The 18846-nt window shown below is 50.2% G+C and overlaps 3 protein-coding genes across 3 annotated transcripts; 2 read left to right on the top strand and 1 right to left on the bottom strand.

Annotated features, from left to right (window-relative positions):
* Window positions 1-329: 329 nt before the first annotated feature.
* Window positions 330-1363, top strand: F5B22DRAFT_526971 (acyl-CoA N-acyltransferase). The gene is made up of 2 exons (XM_047972680.1): window positions 330-555; window positions 609-1363. Exons 1-2 carry the CDS (start codon window positions 481-483, stop codon window positions 1071-1073), a joined length of 540 nt encoding a protein of 179 aa, XP_047825620.1. The 5' UTR covers window positions 330-480; the 3' UTR covers window positions 1074-1363.
* A 2257-nt stretch (window positions 1364-3620) lies between these two features.
* Window positions 3621-12119, top strand: F5B22DRAFT_526976 (uncharacterized protein). Its single transcript, XM_047972681.1, has 10 exons — window positions 3621-4152; window positions 4226-4588; window positions 4656-4767; window positions 4862-5170; window positions 5230-5453; window positions 5507-5629; window positions 5712-6175; window positions 6234-7514; window positions 7589-10807; window positions 10940-12119. Exons 1-10 carry the CDS (start codon window positions 4077-4079, stop codon window positions 11888-11890), a joined length of 7122 nt encoding a protein of 2373 aa, XP_047825619.1. The 5' UTR covers window positions 3621-4076; the 3' UTR covers window positions 11891-12119.
* Window positions 12120-12694: 575 nt separating this feature from the next.
* On the bottom strand, window positions 12695-18395 carry F5B22DRAFT_526860 (uncharacterized protein). The gene is made up of 3 exons (XM_047972678.1): window positions 18099-18395; window positions 13673-17996; window positions 12695-13616 (listed from the first exon to the last, which is right to left on the bottom strand). Exons 1-3 carry the CDS (start codon window positions 18176-18178, stop codon window positions 12960-12962), a joined length of 5061 nt encoding a protein of 1686 aa, XP_047825618.1. The 5' UTR covers window positions 18179-18395; the 3' UTR covers window positions 12695-12959.
* Between the last annotated feature and the right edge of the window lie 451 nt (window positions 18396-18846).

The following is an 18846-nucleotide window of genomic DNA, read 5'->3' as shown; positions in this document are numbered from 1 at the left end:
CTCTGACCTCTACTATACAATTTTCTTCTTCTTGCATCACCAAGCCTACGACTTTCCATATGTCATATTTCCAAACCCCTAAGTCGCCTGTACCTGTGACTCGGATTGTAATTAGTGTCAAAGTAGAGATTTTGAAGAGCGATGAGGTAATTACTGGTGCAGGGAAAATAGAATGTTTAGCGCCCAAGGCTTCGGTGCCGGCGTATTGCCAATTCGGGGCCACTTCCGGTCGGAACATTGGCCTAATAGTGCAGGGGTGGCAATGAGTCACTCAGTTGCTACAATAAGTATAAGTAAGTGTCTCCGCAGGGACTTCCATACAAGTGAATAGGCACACTAGGAAGCTTAGATGGTCGGCCAGTGCCATTGATAGTGTCCTGACCATCATGTAAGATCATAACGCCACATGATCGATCGATTATCATGTGATCCGTGCTGCTTTTTGATTTCAGAATACCCAACAAATTCTTGTCGTACGCGATGACAGCCAATTACAATATCCGAACGCATCGTCCTGGTGACATGGGGCTGATAATTCATCAGCATGCTACTCTGGTAAGAGAAGCAATACCACCTTTCAAATAGCACGGGCTAAGTAAATGCATTAGTATAAACAGCTAGTTGGTTGGGATCCGAGTTTCGAAGCCGACGTTGCTCGCACAACGCTTGATTTCCTCGATAACTTCGATCCTAATCTAGAGCGCGCGTTCATAGTTGAGTCTGTGGGAACGTCCGAGTTTCTAGGTTCAGTCGCTGTTTTAAAACACAGGAAAGAGGCGAGCACAGCACATTTGCGGTTCCTGCTTGTTGACCCAGCTGTGCGCGGGGTTGGGCTTGGCTCAAAGCTGATTGATGAGTGTGTACGCTTCGCACGAGAATGCGGTTACGCCAAGATTGTCTTGTGGACTTACAGCGCGCTTGGAGGGGCACGCAGGCTGTACGAGCGGGCGGGTTTTGTCGTCGCCTCAACTGAGGAGCAAGAATGTTGGGGTGTAAGGATGAATTCTGAAACTTGGGAGCTCTCACTATCGGATACGGACGGACAATCTACCGAGGGTTATAGGGACAGCTGACAAATTTACGAGCTCAGGAAGATGGGCTTTTCTCCTGGATTTTGTCCATTGTAAGAGCCTACCTACACACCGAGCGTTTTCAACTCTCTTAGCTGCGTTGAAACCCCAACTTTGCACAACTTCATGTGATATTCTAGTATATCGGTAACCAGCCTGAGTGACATATTTGAAGAACTGGGAGTGGATCTTCGGAGGCCGAGGGTAGCTCAAGCTGCCTCCGAATTTTCGGGGTGTGGCGGAGACATCGGGCATTTTCTGGGTTACAAAGTCTGGCTGTCTGTCCGGTTCAAAAGCAATTTCAAGGCTGGACCAGTGGCCGGCCCAGCCCAGCTGCTCTGCGCCGCTCTGCCACGTGCGATCTATTTATCATGGGTCCATTGCTGGAAACCGTATCTTGAGCCCAAGGAATATAAGTGCGGCATCTGGGGCAATGACTTCCCAGCTTGCTCTCAATGGCTGGCTCTCTTGCACAAGAGACCAGTAACCCGTGGAAGAGGGCGCGTGTACGATATTTGACGATGCGTAGAGTCACCGCGTGGACGGTCGCGTACTGTGCTGGACCACAAATGTCGTGATTTCATGATGAATAAGCAATGGGATGGGGACACATCCAGGCTACGTTCATGTACCTTCGTCGATCGAACATCACTAGTGTCCGATTCAAACATGAAATTTCCGTCGACAAGACCTGCTCGAGCTGCTCAGAAGCATCCGATAGGAGTGAAATTACTGCCATCCTCGCATGACAATTCAATCTTGCTTAACTTCCTATTTCGGAGTCCAGTGTCGACTGATAACGCTAGCCAACCATGACCCCAGTTCCCAGAACCAATAAAGAACTATACCCGGGCGATCTTAAAACTTTAGTGATCCTTATTTACACGTGTACTTGTACAACCCAATGAGAGGAAGATAATACGGCGCCTCATTTCGCTTAGTATCTGACAGCTGGGCATCCATGTCCAGATGTGTGGCGTTTGAACACTGGTACCGTTACTGGTGGGAACCGTTGCGTCCGGCCCGGGATTGACCCTAGATCCCAGTCCCACAGAGCCGGGGCTATCGAACCACTTTGCTGCACTGCTTCTGCCTGCAGAGCAGAATTTTGCGGCGTTGTGCGCGTCATGTGCGGAAGAACTGCCTGATGAGCGACTGGAACGCCTCGGTTCATGGCTTGGCGAGCTAAGTGCTGTGGAAAGTGTACTACCGTACCTACATACATAGGATGTATTGTATGCATGCAGACTCAATCGGATGGTACATTGATGGAGTTCGTCTCATGCGTGAGTGGGTAGTGTACCTATGCTCATGTCGGGCTCTTGCTACGTGGTGCATCACTGCACCTAGTGTACGTTTTTGTCGTTATCTCACAATCATTCAGGAAAATGGAGCGAAACGCTTTCCTTATTCGAACAGAGTGATATGGCAACAGGCTTGGTACGCTACAAGGGTCGGTCAAAAGGATTGTCACGAAGCAACATCCCTGAAACCATGACTATGGATTTTGCCGTGACCGGTTACCGACATTCAGGGCCGACTCCATACTTAATACTTCGAACAGCTGCAGAACACTACATGGCACTGCATGCGTAGCACATTCGCATGGGGTCGTTCCTAGTGACGATCGTACCGAGCCCGCTTTTGACAGCTTGGCCGTTGCTACATCTACGAGCCGAGTACGAACAGTGATTTTGCAGATTACCATGCCCTTTCTGTTGTCAACATCCCTTGGAGCATACAAACAGGATGGAAGAGTTGCTCCCTGCCTGGGATGCAAAGGAACCGTACAGAGAGAACGGGCTATAATGCCACATAAAATACCTATGCCATTGTCGTCTGGATGGATAGGCAAGAATGTACCGACCAGGTGCAAACCAAAAGCTTGGGTCGTTGTCGAATCATCCTGGTCGATATACTTACCTAGGGGCACTCGGGGCATACCCTCAGAACTCCTCTGGACATCCCCGTTACATAATGATATATACGTGCTATATTAAGTCTCCACGAGATCGCTGCGTATGCAGTGACAACGGTCTGTCCTGTCTAGGAAAAGTGCTTGAGCTCACCGCAAGTCTTTGAACTTCACCGATATTTGCTGCGCGGCATATAGCTCGTGGTGCCTCGATTCCATGCCAATACAAATCGACTTGTAACTTCCCCATATGAGCGCCGGCTTGGTCATAGCTACCAGTCAAAGGGGATGTCAGCGTTAGACGCGGTAAAGGATACCCGGCCCTTGCTATCCGATGCGGCGGACCCAATTACCGTGGCGGGGCCATTCTTCGGCCCAAGCATTGAAGTCAGACATGGGTAGATATATTTGCGTTGTTGCCCAGGGGTGTCAAAATTCCCGATATGTAGATTTCGATAATACCATATATAGCCTCGTTCAACGGCGTGTTTCCACAGACTAAGAAAAAAAAAAAAAAGACAATATTGACACCTAGGCGGCACGTAGCGTTCAGAATGTGTTGTGGTAGTTTGTTCCTGATTCAAACGACACTTTAGATTCTTGCAAACAAGCAAGGGGTAGATTAGGGATCTTACATTCTAGTACACGTATATCCAAGACGTCGTCTTTTAGTACGTTCTTAGTCTTTTCTAAGACCAGGTTTAAGTCAGAAATATCTGAAAGGTACACACTAGCATATCGGCGTAGTGACTGTGTACTCTGTATGTACACCGCACCTCATCAGCATGGGGCGAAATACTTGGATGACCGGGGCCCTGGACGAAACGATGTTGGCCGTCCCATTGTGGATCAAGGTGAGAATTGTAGTGGGCCCGTATGAGACGGATCTGGGGGTTTTCACCGTGATTCATGAATGGTGCGAGAAATTTGCAGGAGTCCGGGACTACGCCGCCGTTGGGCGGAAGAGAATGGTTATAAGCTGGCAGGGAGGTTTGATTATTAAAGAGTCGACCACCCACCCGACAACTTGGAACCAAACTAGGACGCCAAAACCTTCAACAAAAGTTGTTTAAGCATACCCGACTTTCAACATGTCGCCGGGCTTGGTAGAGCAAGATGAGGGGTTGGGGGAGTCCCTTCTCGAGCCCGTGGCTATTTGTGGCATGGGTATGTTCTAATCCCAACTCCTATTTTCTCTAAGGATATTTGGAGATGATAGACTAACAGTGAGGCCACTCAGCCTGTCGACTGCCCGGTGGTGTTGATTCAGACTCATCCTTCTGGAAGATGCTGGTCGAGAAGCGCTCTGGACAGACACCGCGGGTACCCGAGTCTCGTTTCAATATCGACGCCCATTATCACGAGAATCTCGCCCGTCCAGGCTCCTTTAATGTTGCCGGAGGGTATTTCCTCGATGGGCAGCCTGAAGAGTTCGACCCTACTTTTTTCAACATGACGCCCATCGAAGCGCAATGGCTCGATCCGCAGCAGAGAAAGATGCTTGAGGTATCATACGAATGCTTAGTGTCAGCGGGTATCACGTTAGAGTCCATTGCTGGGTCCAATACGGCGGTATTCGTGGGGTCTTTCACATCAGATTATCGTCAGTTCCTCACACCATTCCATAATTTGCGCGGAAATAATCGCTGACATGGATTTCCCTGCGATAGAGCAGATGTCAACCCGCGAACCAGACTTTCGCCATAACTACGCAGCAACAGGGGTTGACCCTGGCATAATCAGCAACCGTATTGGTAACGTATTCAACCTGAATGGGCCGAGGTCAGTTCTTAGCCCCTGTCTGCCACGCCATGCCCTAGCGTTTTACTCCGCTCACGCCTCAACGGAGAGTGCGACGCTGACCAAACTGGTGCAGTTTCACCATCAACACCGCATGTTCCTCATCTATCTACGCCCTCCATAACGCGTGTCACGCCCTCCGCAATCGGGATTGCGACGCTGCTATAGTCGGTGGCGTTAATCTGATTATAACCGTTGATCAACACATGAATACTGCAAAACTAGGCATTTTGTCTCCGACGTCGACTTGCCATACATTTGATGCTTCAGCCGACGGGTACGGTAGAGCGGAAGGAGCCGGCGCTTTGTTCGTGAAACGTCTCTCGGACGCGATTCGTGATGGTGACCCAATTCGTGGCGTCGTACGCGCGACGGCCGTTAACACGTAAGTGGGCAGAAATTATCCGCCTTTGAGGACTAGGTTTACTGAAAGACGTGTAACAGCAATGGGAAAGTTGAAGGGATGGGCATAACTCACCCTAGCGCGGCAGGCCAAGAGCGGGTGGTGCGAATGGCATACCAAAAGGCTAATCTCGATCCTACTCTCACAGCTTATGCCGAGCTTCACGGCACAGGCACTCCTGTAGGAGACCCAATAGAAGTACGAGCAATATCACGAGCATTGAACGATAGGAGACCCACTGATAAGCCTCTGCTGGTTGGAGCAGGTAAAGCTCTCGCCATTATGCTCCTGGCTAGCTGGTGCTAACCCATGAAACAGTCAAGCCAAATATTGGACATTCCGAAGCGGCGAGCGGGATATTCGCTGTAATGAAAGCAGCACTAATGACAGAGGCTGCGATAATACCTGGAGTTGCGTATTTCCAGAACTTAAATCCTGAAAGTAGGTAATCTTCACCGCCATGCCGTATTGCGAGGATTTCTCTGGTGGTACGTCAATGGCATGCTGACAAAAAATCAAATAGTCAAAGAAAAAGATTGGAACGTAAAGGTACATGCTGACACAGCACCCTGGCCGAGTGATTACCCAACACGGAGAGCCAGTGTGTCGTCCTTTGGATATGGAGGTACTAACGGCCATGTCATCATCGACGCGATCGAATCTCTGTACCCCTGGTATCAGCACGCCCAAAAAAGGCGAGATTCGCAGCATGTCAGACTCTCGAAGAAGGCCACTCTTTTGTGCTTTTCGGCACACGATAAGCCCACTTTACTTCGCAATATCACCGCCGTCGGCGCCGTAGCCCCAGAATATCATCTCTCTGATCTGGCATATACCCTGAATATGCGCAGGACGAAATTTATGCATCGAGCCTACGTTGTAGCAAGAGACGGTCATGAATCCGATAGTTTTTCCAAGGCAGCCTTACAAACTGGGTCGGCTTCGAAGAAACCAATTTCTATTGGGTTTCTCTTCACTGGTCAGGGGGTAAGTATCAGTCAACATCGCCTCCAAGTAATTATGAACTGATGACTTGCTATCACAGGCACAATGGGCTGGCATGGGCAAGGCAGCTTGCCAAGAATTCCCTATTATGATGGAGACAATCCAGCACCTGGATAGAATCCTGAGTAAGGCCCAACCCAAGCCGTCCTTCAACATGACTGAACTGCTTCTGCAGAGCAGTGAGGACAGTGCAAGACGAATCAACGATGCAGACATTGCCCAGCCGTTATGCACAGCAATTCAGATCGCGCTCGTTGACCTCTTCGCGCAGTGGAATATCACACCCGAAGTCAGCATTGGTCACTCCTCGGGTGAGATCGGGGCGGCTTATGCTGCTGGACTTATCAGCGCTCCTGAGGCGATTCTTGCAGCATTTTGCCGAGGACGATCTGTTTCTGAATACTCACCCCCAGGTTCCATGTTGGCGGTCGGATTAGGAGTGCACGAAGTTGAAGAGTACTTGTCTCCTTTCGACGTGGAGGATGTCTGCATCGCTTGTGAAAACTCACCTAGCAGTGTGACCCTAAGTGGACGAGAAGGCCCGATCTCAGAGGTCCGAGAGAGACTTGCTTCAGAAAAGATTTTTGCAAGAGAGCTCCCAACAGGTCGAGCATATCACTCTCCCCATATGGCATCTGTCGGTATAGTTTACGATAGTATGCTTACCAATGCGCTCAACGAGATCTCAGAGGACGACTTCTTGTGGCGTCGTCCACGATCATGCATGATATCATCTGTCACTGGGAGAATTGTGGATTCTTTCTCAGAGTCACTGAAGCCAGGTTACTGGAGTGACAATCTTCGCAACAGGGTTTTATTTGACACAGCTGTCCAACAATTAGGTAGCAACAAGGATTTTGAAAGTTTAACTCATCTCATCGAAGTCGGACCACACTCGGCTCTCGCTGGCCCTTTCAAGCAAATATGTCTTCATAACAAATATTTAGGGTCTCGAATCAAATACTTCCCATCCTTGAAACGTAACGAAAACGACACAGATAGGCTGCTAAGTGTCGCGGGATCTTTATTCTTAGAGGGATACAACGTCGATTTGGAAGGAGTTAATGAATCGAATGAAAGTGGTATAAAGAACGATGCTCGTAAGCAGAAAACGAAACATCTGATTGTTGATCTTCCGCCATACCAATGGAATTACGAAAAGCGATACTGGACAGAACCACGAGCCAGCGCTGAGCAGCGAGCACGAGCTTATCCTCGCCACGACCTTCTTGGTAGTCGCATATCAGGGCTTTCAAGAAAATCAGCTAGCTGGCGTAATGTCCTGCGGCACCGCGATGTGCCATGGCTCAAAGACCATAATGTGAGTTCTCGTACTGAAATACAATTTCCATGTCTCTTGTAAGCATATACCATTAACCACCACATATCAAATAGCTCGGCGGTACGGCAATCTTCCCCGCTGCAGGTCATCTGTCAATGGCGATAGAGGCACTACAACAAGTCTGCGAAACTGCAGGGAAGCCATTCAAAGGAGTCACATTGCGTGATGTTGATATCAGGACAGCCTTGGTAGTACCTGACGATGACGATGGTATAGAGGTTATCCTGAATCTACAGTCACCGACCGACCCGACATCGGATTGGTATCACTTTTCCGTCGAGTCTCCAGGATCAGATGGGGAATGGACAACTCATTGCAATGGAAGAATATCGGCGATCGGCAGTCCCAAGAGCATCCTATCTAGCAATGAAACTCCTGTTGACGAGACGGCTCTGACACAACGTGTGTCAGGGCAACGGTGGTACAGTGCTTTCCATCGAGTGGGCTTTTACTATGGAAAAACCTTTCAGCAATTGCGACATGCACGGACCGCTAGGACTCTTCATCATGCTTCGGGCGACGTAACCATACGACAAATCTATGCCGAGGAAATGCAGGGCGAATCGCGCTATCTAATACATCCGACAAGTATTGACGCTTGCCTACAACTAATCATTATCTCAATCAACTCTGGGAAGCATAAAGATATGCCCTGGGGCGTTGTACCAACACGCCTCGAGGAAGTGACACTGTTCCCTGCATTGACTGGCCAAGAAAGTGGCATAGGCCACGCCGTGGCATGGACAAACGGCTTCGAGGGGCGTCGCTTCAATACCAATGTCCAACTCAGTGGCAGTGATCACAGTCTGCTTTTAGATATCAAGAATTTGACGTGTACTGCGTATGAAGCTGCGCTGCCTGCTGTATCTGATGTTCTCAACGGGACCGAAGCCAAAGGGTCAGAACCTTTCTCTATCATGTCTTGGAAACCCGATGTTCAAACCCTTCGATATGACGACTTGGAAGCATTGTGGCCGGATATACCGAGTGAGCTTGACAAAATTGGACGATGTGTCGATCTCATCAGTCACCGTCAAATTTTATCTAGAATACTCATTATTGTACGCGATTCCGTTGCGAGTGCCCAAGCACTGATCGGCTCCATCTTAGATACCATCCCAGACAGCATGAGCATTTCCGTTGTCGTCTCCGTGGGCGACGATGACAAGACAGCTGTCATGATGTCTGAGTTGGCACAACCACGTGTGCAGTTAAATACCTGGGGCGCCAATCCTAAAAATTGGGACATGACTGATGCTAAGAGTCATGATTTGGTTGTGGCCGATTCTCATGTCCAAGGCCAGGAACCTTTGTGTTCTGAGCTCCTTCTACAACTTGTTGGTGAGGACGGATGGCTGATCTACCCTTCTGAAGCCACCGCGTCATTGGGAGCTGTATTCTCATTAAAGCTGGGTGAACACACCCTGCTTCACAAGACTGAGGGCAGCGCTCAGAAACTTGAGGCCAGCTCCTATCTCGACGAAGTTACGGTGTTGTCAGCATCATGTGACCGAAACTTGCGTGACTTCGGAGATACTTTACCAAGGCTACAATCCCAGGCTCAGGTTCAAGAGAAAGATATATCTGAATTTACCCGAGGACAAGACCGTCGCATACTGATTGATGATTTCTCTGGCGCAATATCTGCTTTGATGCTCGAGAAAGAGGCTACTTTCGAGATTATCAAGCAAGTGTTGACATCGGGAGTCCCGGTGCTTTGGCTAACTCGAGGAGCAAGACAGGGGCTCTCAGTGGGGCGGCATTCAGGAGCAGGTGGTATAGCCGAGGGTTTGCTTCGTGTCATACGCTCCGAGCAAGCCGCCGCAAAGATCACAATACTAGATGTAGATGCTGATACAAAGCCGGCCAACGTGTGCCATGCCATAGTACATGCACTTAATTCCGCAGCAACGAAGGACTCGGGCCGCGACACTGAGCTTTGGTTACACCGGGGCATCATACATACTTCACGAATTTACTCCCGAGATGTGTTGAATCGAGATTTTAGTCAAGTCCAGCCTCAAAAGACACCATTATCTGGTTCATTGAGGCTAACAACCAAGACAGAGGACGGACGATTCGTGTTCGAGTTCAAAGACCAAAAACTAGCGACCTTGAGAGATGAGCAGGTCGAGATCCAAGTTTTGGCTTCGAACTGGCCATCCTTTTCTGCCGGTTCTCGAATGCTTGTAGCGGGCAACATTATCGGAGTTGGCAGCTCCGTAGCTGAAAACCTCATAGGGAAACGTGCGATAGCCTTCACATATGACACATTGCAGACAGTATTAACTACTTCAGCATATGCCGTTGTCAGTGAAGAATTATTCCATCTCTCGCCTGAACAATTAGTGCATACTGCCCTTCCGCTGTACCCTTTTGTAAATCTCTGTCTCTCTAGTGCCAAGCTGGAGAAAGGAGACACTGTCATATCGCTTCCAGGCCATGAACAAAGCATCAAGATGCTAACACGGCTGGCAAATATCATGGGCTGGCGGTTCAGCGTCGTCAATAATACGGATAATGCAAACACTGTAAATGCCTTGATATCAAGTCAGAGAGAGTCGGCTCCCTCTCGCGCTGTTACCATTATTGCACATGACTTCGATACACATCTGGCACAGGAAGTATGGAGAGGCATCCCACCATCATGCCGCCTCCTCGTGCTCAACGAACAGCCTCTTGAAACTACATTGGATCCGTTACCATTTTCACGAGGTGCAAGCTTCATCCCTTCTTCAATGAAGTACCTGCGAGAATCTACCACAGCTGCCTCAAGCCTACTGGCGACGTCATTAAACCTTATCGAAGCACATCCCTCACTCAGAATGGAAATGTCTGACTCCGACACCCATTGTGTTGATATTGAAGACACTATGTATACATCAAAACACCAGGGTAAGGAACTTGACGGCCCTGAGGTAGTGGTGTGCTATCGTCCTCAAACCAGCCGGATATGGGCTATACCCAAGAGGAAGCAATTGCGATTAAGCCCAGATGCTACATATCTACTTGTAGGCTGTCTAGGGGGATTAGGCCGCAGCTTAACTAGGTGGATGATGGCGCATGGCGCTAAACACTTCACATTCATCTCACGTTCGGGCATCGATAAACCAGAGGCCGCTCGCCTAGTTAAGCATATTGAGCTTTCCGGTGCCTCTACCCGAGTGGAACGCGCAGATGCCTCGGATCAAGATAAAATTGCCAGAATTGTAGCTTCAATCCAGGCAGAGAGGCCAATACGAGGAGTCGTCCACGCAGCGATGGTTTTAAAGGTTAGTGATCCTCACATTGTAACCGTTCTAGCCGATTGAAAAGTCTGTTGTATTCAGACGTTCTTAGACGCTGGACACGTTATGTATTACAACTACTACTGGATGTTTGCTAATGATACAATTCTGATATAGGATGGTATGTTTGAGCAGATGACACACCAATCATTCTATGACTGCATTAGACCTAAAGCACAGGGTGCACTGAGCCTTCATAGTGCACTCGAAAGTGCAGGCATTGACCCTGAATTCTTCGTGATGACAAGTTCCATCTCTGCCTTACTAGGTAATACTGGCCAAGCCAACTACAGCGCAGCAAATAGCGCTTTGGACTCACTTGCGCGACAAAGACGTGCAGCAGGGCTGGCTGCGACATCACTTGTGCTTCCGATGGTGCTTGACGTAGGTGTCGTAGCTGATAACGACTCAATCGAGGCTTCACTCGTTCGAAAAGGCCTGTATGGCATTGATGAGCACGAAATGCTGCGGGGGTTTGAAGCGGCAATGCTCATGTCCCGATCGAGTAGCGACACGAGGAAGGATTCAAGCACCTCAAAGTCGGTAATCACAACAAATGTGATTGCAGATGAGTCACAGATTATTATGGGGATGGAGCCCCGTGAGCTGGCAGCGTCAGCTGTGGATGAGAACACTGCTGCATACTGGCATGAAGACTCTCGCTTCCGTCACACGCGGGCTGCAATGGAGAGGCTTTTAGCTGGTACTGGGACCAGCAACAACAGCAAAGACAGTGAAAGCAACTCGTTCACTGGAGCCATCAAAGTTGCAGCTTCCGAAAGTCCGGAAGCTGTTGTGCAGGTTGTTTCGGAGCATATCGCGCGGCGAATGTCAAGCATCCTCATGATCCCCTTCGACAACTTCGAGCTCACCGGCCAGGCATCAATCGCAAGCTATGGTCTCGACAGCATGATCGGCGCGGAGTTACGAACTTGGTTATTCAAGGAATTCGGTTTAGACTACCCTTTCCAGAAGCTCCTAGCGTCTACACTTACATTTAAGAGTCTTGCAGATGTTGTAATTGATACCATCGGCGTTCTGAATGAAGTACCACAACCCAGTAACTAGACAATCCTACTGAACTTATACCCCATTTTTGAGATACAAAAAATGTATACAGGTTGCAAGGAATGCAAAATTTTTGGTTTTGGCACAGAGATACGAGATAGAAGGTAGAGGGGTTCGGCTTAGACTACACCTTAACATAATAAAAACTTCATTCTAAAACTTGTGGTATCTTGATACTAGTGCTTGATATCCAATCACTCTGTACATAAAAAATAGATAATAAAAAAATGGAAGACGTTATCGCATGATGATGAATGACTGAGCATTATTTAATGACTGCATGAAAATAAGTTAGAGAGCTTAGTATACGAGTTGTAACCAAGTAAGGCATTATGTTTTTTTTTTTTAGTTTTTTTTTTCTACTTATTTTGTTTCAAACATGATTAAGAATATCAAGGCTTCAGTGAATCCAAACCAAGCGCATGTTAAATGAAGTCGAACTTGAACCCCGCACGCAAACACTTCTTATTGTGCGGGTCACTCACAACGCATGGACTTTGGGTACGTCGAGGCTTGACTCTGATTACAATAGAGACTCGGGGCTTACGGAGCTACCAGTGCCACGATTCAAAAAGAGCTTCTGTTTTAACTAGAATGTCAAAGTGCGATGCCTCAAAGACAAAAGCTATGAGAGGATCAGGCGTAGAACCGAACCGTGTTTGAAGAGGTAGAATGGGGGGAGGCAAAACCTTGCGTGAAATTTCAATGGCTCACTAAAGGTATGATATAGACTTACGTGCGGTTATTTGGAGATGTGTGTGGCCTCAAGTTATGTAAGACGCGAAGTTCAGCCTTCACAAGGAGTACCAAGAGATCAAAATCAATTGCGGTATGACATGATGATCTGACTTGAGATCGTCAGGAATAGCTACATTCTGGATCGACCAAAAATTGCCAGATGTGTGATTTTATCTACCTGTGACTTCCATCCACCATAAGTATTATGTCGAAGGCAAGGTAATAGCCTTGACCACATGACGACCGCCGCTAAATTACAAGCAAATTTCTGTGTGAAGCAAGTGAAATATTCCGATCACACTCAATCAATCAAAGATCAAGTGTCGCATTATCAATGCCAAATTCTGACAAGGCTCATCAATTTGGATGCAGCTCGTCGACCCGTGACAGACCAGCTGGGTTTCGTGATATCATTGGGGATTCTAGAACGACACATTGCAGATTCACAGGTATCCTCGAACCAACCGAAAGTGAAATCGTCCGCCCACCAGATGGTAGGTTTGTCGTCGGCTTGTGCCTGTATAGTCATTGAGGTTATGTCATCAAACCCTGAGACGGAAATTGGAGTTAATGCACAGTTCGTCGCCTCTGGACAAGCAGGAACGTCGACTGTTTGCGATACAACCTTAGTGGCGGCTTGTTTGACTCGATCATATTTGAAACCTGCGAAGGCGAATGAACAAGGCACATCCTTGGAATCGCAGCCAATGCTGGCTTGAGTGAAGTTGAACGAGAAGCAAGTTGCAAGTTGCTGAGGTCCAACGCTGATAGCAGCCGTATCAGGAGGTATTCCCGGCTGAGAAGTGTTGGAAATAGACGATGGTGTGAATTGGATCATGAGATTACCAGAGGAAGGTTTGAAATGAGCGGCTGGGGGCGGAAGAACAGTGAAGCCGCCTGAGTAATAGAAACGATGGTAGGGAGCGAGTATCGGCATAGGCTTGGGATCATCTTGAAGACCCACGTTCTGGGGTAGGAGGTCATCAAACTAGAACTGATCAGCTGATGGGTTCAGTTTATTCTACATTAGAAACCGCTACTCACATTCTGAATGAAATTACCTCGAGCAGTAAGGCCACCACAGTAAGTAGTCTCACTCGGTGCGAGAGCGTCCTCGGTTGAAGGGGATGGAAGGATGACAGTGGCCAACGTTGATGGAATATTCATAACTGAGTTGAAAACAATATCAATCGTTGTAGCTGATCGTTTACCCATCGAGGCAGAACCGAACTCGTATCCACCAGCGGGGGAGGTTGGTGAAAGGGAATTGGTTGCCGAACTTCCAACATTTTGAATGCTAGCTTGCCCGGTTGGGCCAGCTTCGGCTGGTGTAGAGGATGCCACTTGATCACACCACGAGAACGTCATCGTTGAGATTACCATTGTTGTCATGGATAGGCAGCCGATAGGGGTCTCTGGGCTTGAGCCGCCGGCAGGGCCGCCTGCAGATGGCGATGTGGCAGCTGCCTCACTAGGTGAAGTCAATGCGGGCGATACGGGTGATGAAAAGCTAGGCGACAAGGGTGTCGAGGCCGATCCACCTTGATTTGTGGTTGAATCAGTACAAGAAGTGGTCTCGCTGGGATTAGAGCCCGCGACGGGAGAGCTGGTTGATTCACTAGCTGGTCCTTCCTGAGAGGCAGATGTGGAAAAGTTCCAGCCGCTGCTTGGAACAGATGAGAAGGGTCCACGAGAAGGACCGTTGGTAATAGATGATGGAGAACTAGGAGCCGATGAGAAGGGTAGCGCTGGAGTCGTGGTTGGGCCTAGATTAGAGTTGACGGCGCTGTTTCCCGAGTCCTGAGAGGGGAAAAGAGTGCTTTCGCTCACTAAAGGCGCACCGTACCCACCGCTTGGACTGGGCTCAGGTTGAGCATTCGAACTCCCTGACGAGGTGGGATTGCCCGAAGACCCAGGTATGCCGCTAGATGGACTACCTTCTTCAGCTGAGCTAGGGTTCAGCGCACTGTTTGGATTTGCTGGACTACTCTGAGATCCGGGAGGGAATGGAGAGCCGCCATTGCTGCCGCTGCTTGGTTGAATTGGTATCTCAGACAGGGTCAAAGTGATTACTGGAAATGGCGATCCCTCCGTATCGGATGCCGATGGTGAAGCGCCAGGCCCACGCTCAGTACATGGATAAGTGCTGGCTGGCGAGCCCCCTGGGTTATCAGCAGAAGAAGGTGACCAAGGCCCATTCGACGGAGAGCCGGACGGACCAGCGCCGTTAGGGTTATTGGAAGTCTGGAAAGGGCCGCTTGATGGTGAGCCTGATGGGCCTTGTCCGCCTGCAGACTGGGTTGGCCAAGGACCGGACGACTGCCCTCCAGGTTGACTTCCTTGACCACCGGGGTTACCTCCGGTCTGCGATGGGGACCATGGTTCACCGCTTGGCAAGCCGGGTCCGTTCTCGTCGCAAGACGTAGTGCCTTGACCACTGGAACCTGGGAAATTGCTGTTGCTTGGTGATCCGCCTGTGGCTGTCATGGTAATGGTATGTGGTTCGCCCTCTAGCTCGCTGTGAGAAGCTGGCAGTGTGACAGTAAGAGTTTGGAGTGGTTGGCTTTGCCCAGATTCAGGGCCACCAGCCCCGCCACCGGGACTTCCAGAAGGAATGGTAACAGTTATTGTCTCAAGGGGCTGGATTCCACCCGGTCCTTCCTCACCAGTGATAGTCAATGTAAGGGTTTGAAGGGGTTGGCTCTGACTAGGTCCACCGCCATTACCAGTGCCTGATCCTGCTGGTACTGTGATGGTAATAGTAGGAAGTGGTTGGCTACTCCCAGTGCTACCTTGGGGTATGGATGATTCACCATAACTTGTAGGGGACTGTCCGGGGATCGTAACAGTGAGTGTAGGTGGCGGCAGGCTCTGACTTTCACCGCCGTTAGGCCCAGTCAGCGATCCGGTCGGTGCCGGAACAGTAACTGTGTAAATAGGCTGGCTTCCGACTGATCCACCGTTGGGGCCGTTGGGCGTTCCGTTGGGAACGGTGACAGTCAGTGTTTGAAGGGGGCCGTTCCCATTCGTACCTCCATTGGGTACAGTAATGGTGAGCGTTTGGAGTGGTCCGCTACCACCTGCACCACCACTGGGCCCAGTCGGTGATCCGTTAGGGACAGTAACAGTGAATGTTTGAAGGGGTCCGTTGCCATTCGTCCCACTATTGGGAACGGTAATAGTCAGTGTCTGTAAAGGTGCACCCCCAGTTGCGCCACCGTTGTTGGGTCCGGTCGGCGATCCGTTGGGCACGGTGATGGTAAGAGTCTGAAGTGGTCCGTTTCCACCCGAACCATTAGGCACAGTGACGGTAATTGTCTGAAGAGGCTCATTTCCACCTGCAACCCCGCTAGGTCCTGTTGATGGCTGATTAGGAACAGTGACGGTGAGTGTCTGTAGTGGTCCGCTACCGCCTGGGCCGTTGGGTACAGTAACTGTAAGTGTCTGGGGTTCGCTGCCACCCACGCCACCATTAGGCTCAGTTGGTGATCCGTTAGGTGCCGTGACGGTGAGAGTCTGAGGAGATTGACCTCCAGCTTGACTCCCATTTGGGCCAGTTGGTAATCCGTTAGGACCTGTGACCGTAAGTGTTTGCAGAGGACCACCTGCACCGCCGTTGGGGTTACTCGGAGAGCCTCCAGGAAACGTGATTGTGATCGTTGGTAGAGGTTGGCTGCCCTCAGATCCACTACCTCCATTAGGAGCTGTTCCTGTGTACTGACTTGAAGGAGTGAGACCACCAAAGGGACCCCAAGGGTTCTCAGTCTGAGATGGAGACGAGGAGATACCAAACGTACCAGAGAATGGGCCAGATGGAATAGGGGATACTATAGTGGGGATAATGGATATGCCACCTTGACCACCGGGACCATTGGAACCATTAGGACCGCCAGGTGGGAACCCACCTGAAGAGGGGTTCGATGCTGTAATGCCACCATTAGGCACAGTAACGGTGATGGTGTACGGATATGTAGGAGTAGGATAATTGCCGGTGTCGTAGGGAATGCCTGTAGGTTGTCCGTTACCCTGTCCACCGTTGCCTGGGCCACCATTTGGAACAGTCTCGGTAAAAGTAAAAGGAGGCCTAGGAGTAGGGCTTGTACCAAGGTTGGGATTTCCACCAGGACCACCCGGGCCACCGTTGGTTGAGCCGCCAGCCGGAATAGTTTCTGTGACAGTAAGAGGTACGGAATTAGAACCAGCATTGGGGTTGCCTCCAGAACCACCGGGACCACCGTTGGGAAAACCACCAGCCGGAATAGTTTCGGTGATGGTAAGAGGTAGGGAATTAGAACCAGCATTGGGGTTGCCTCCGGAACCACCGGGACCACCGTTGGGTGAACCACCAGCTGGGACAGTCTGAGTGATCGTAAGAGGAGTAGGGCTTGTACCGATGTTGGGATTTCCACCAGGACCACCCGGGCCACCGTTAGGTAGGCCACCAGCCGGAATAGTTTCGGTGATGGTAAGAGGTAGGGAATTAGAACCAGCATTGGGGTTGCCTCCGGAACCACCGGGGCCTCCATTGGGTGAACCACCAGCTGGGACAGTCTGAGTGATCGTAAGAGGAGTAAGGCTTGTACCGATGTTGGGATTTCCACCAGAGCCACCAGAACCCCCGTTGGGGGAGCTACCAGCCGGTATAGTTTCGGTGATCGTAAGAGGTGCAGTGCCAGTACCAATATTGGGGTTACCACCACTGCCAGCGCCGCCAGGGCCACTTGTTTGACCAGGAACGCCACTCAATCCGCCACCTGGCGCACCGCCAGGAGCACCACTATTTCCCGGCCCACCCGCAGGCTGGGTAACAGTTATGGTTTGTGGGTGGCCGCTGTAATTGGTGTCAGAAGGATTGTAACCAAGCGGAGAGACAATGGTATAGGTGATGGTGCTAGGAGATGCTTGACCCGGGCCAGGAGGCAAAGTGAGAGTCAGGAAGTCTGTAGACCAGGCAACAGGATTGGTTGGTGATACGCCAGCAGGAGACCATGGGAAGGAGCTAGAAGCGGATGGCAGATAAGATGTGATGTAAGGAACGGTGCCCGAGCCGCCTTGATTAGGGCCGCCTTGACCAGGACTACCAGAACCAGGAGATACAGAAACGGTGACAGTAGAGAGGACAGTTGAGACAGCAGTGGGAAGAAATGCAGGCGTGATGGTGACAAAAACAGTAGTAGTTGGCGGAACAGGACAAGTTCCAACGGCAGGTCCGCTGCCAGATCCGTTACCAGGTCCATTGTTAGGATTTGAACCGGTGCCAGTACCAGGGCTGGACCCAGTGTCGGGATTTGATCCAGTCTGAGGACCAGACCCAGGAGGCGGACTTGATCCGCCATTAGGATTGCCTCCATTTCCAGAGGTGCCAGGACTATGCAGTTCAGGTCGGTCAGCCTCGCCTCCATCAAGATGCATCAGCCGCTCTAGCCATAGAGGCAGAGTCGTCAAAGTAGAAAGGAGAAGCTGTACTTACGAATTGCCGTATTGCTGAGCGGATGATAGACCTGTGAGGCCAGCAACCCCAAGGAGGCCCAAGAGGGCGTCGGCACGCATGCTTGCTTGGCGACGTGCGGATGGAAGTCTGTATATGTGACTGGATGCTGATCAATGTGTGATAAATGCTGGTATGGCAATTGTAACGAATGAGTGGCGACGGTAGTAAGTAGATGAGGGAAAGGTGAGGGAGAGATGATGGAGAGGAAAGTTAGGTCGAGGTGAGCGGGCGAGGTGGAAAGGAAGGGTGAGGAGGAGGAGAGTCGAAAGGAGCAGGTGAGAAAGGTGGGTGGGAGAATCAAAGCGAGAAGCCATCTCTTCTACTCGAACGCAATTTACGCGTCCTACACGTCGTGCTTTCCCACGAACGACGTAGACACGTCATATATTGAAGAGGGGGGAAGGTACGCCAACCATTTGCAGCGCCATGAGCACCATCACCACCATATCATACCGGGTTAAGCAGGTACGGGCACCCTCCATCCTTCCTCGCCATGCCTGCTGCTCCACCAGACAGGCAAGGAGCAAGTCAGTCAGTCAGACATACTCCAGAGCACCTTCACTTCAAAGATCAACACGTCCGCGGAAAGTGCGTTGCAGTCACTATCACACTTGCGTGCTTTCCACTACTAGAGATGGCTGTGGCAAGGGAAAGGCCAGACGACTGCACACCGCATCCACGAAATTGGCCGCACTTGCTTGATGCTGCCTACCTACATTAGTACAAA

Source organism: Xylaria bambusicola (assembly GCF_022495145.1).
Source record: "Xylaria bambusicola strain CBS 139988 unplaced genomic scaffold F5B22scaffold_74, whole genome shotgun sequence".
NCBI lineage: Eukaryota > Fungi > Ascomycota > Sordariomycetes > Xylariales > Xylariaceae > Xylaria > Xylaria bambusicola.
This window is presented reverse-complemented; position numbering and strand designations above follow the sequence as displayed.

What these genes read in the sequence shown, in the direction of transcription:
- F5B22DRAFT_526860 (XM_047972678.1), bottom strand. Translation starts at nt 18,178, where the DNA reads ATGCGTGCCGACGCCCTCTTGGGCCTCCTTGGGGTTGCTGGCCTCACA. An exon ending in GCTCAGCAATACGGCAATTC is followed by an intron (nt 17,997 to 18,098) that starts GTAAGTACAGCT and finishes TGAACTGCATAG; the next exon opens with TCCTGGCACCTCTGGAAATG. An exon ending in GAGGTAATTTCATTCAGAAT is followed by an intron (nt 13,617 to 13,672) that starts GTGAGTAGCGGT and finishes GATCAGTTCTAG; the next exon opens with TTTGATGACCTCCTACCCCA.
- F5B22DRAFT_526976 (XM_047972681.1), top strand. Translation starts at nt 4,077, where the DNA reads ATGTCGCCGGGCTTGGTAGAGCAAGATGAGGGGTTGGGGGAGTCCCTT. An exon ending in CCAGAACTTAAATCCTGAAA is followed by an intron (nt 5,630 to 5,711) that starts GTAGGTAATCTT and finishes AAAATCAAATAG; the next exon opens with TCAAAGAAAAAGATTGGAAC. An exon ending in ACGCAGCGATGGTTTTAAAG is followed by an intron (nt 10,808 to 10,939) that starts GTTAGTGATCCT and finishes ATTCTGATATAG; the next exon opens with GATGGTATGTTTGAGCAGAT.
- F5B22DRAFT_526971 (XM_047972680.1), top strand. Translation starts at nt 481, where the DNA reads ATGACAGCCAATTACAATATCCGAACGCATCGTCCTGGTGACATGGGG. An exon ending in TTCATCAGCATGCTACTCTG is followed by an intron (nt 556 to 608) that starts GTAAGAGAAGCA and finishes TAAATGCATTAG; the next exon opens with TATAAACAGCTAGTTGGTTG.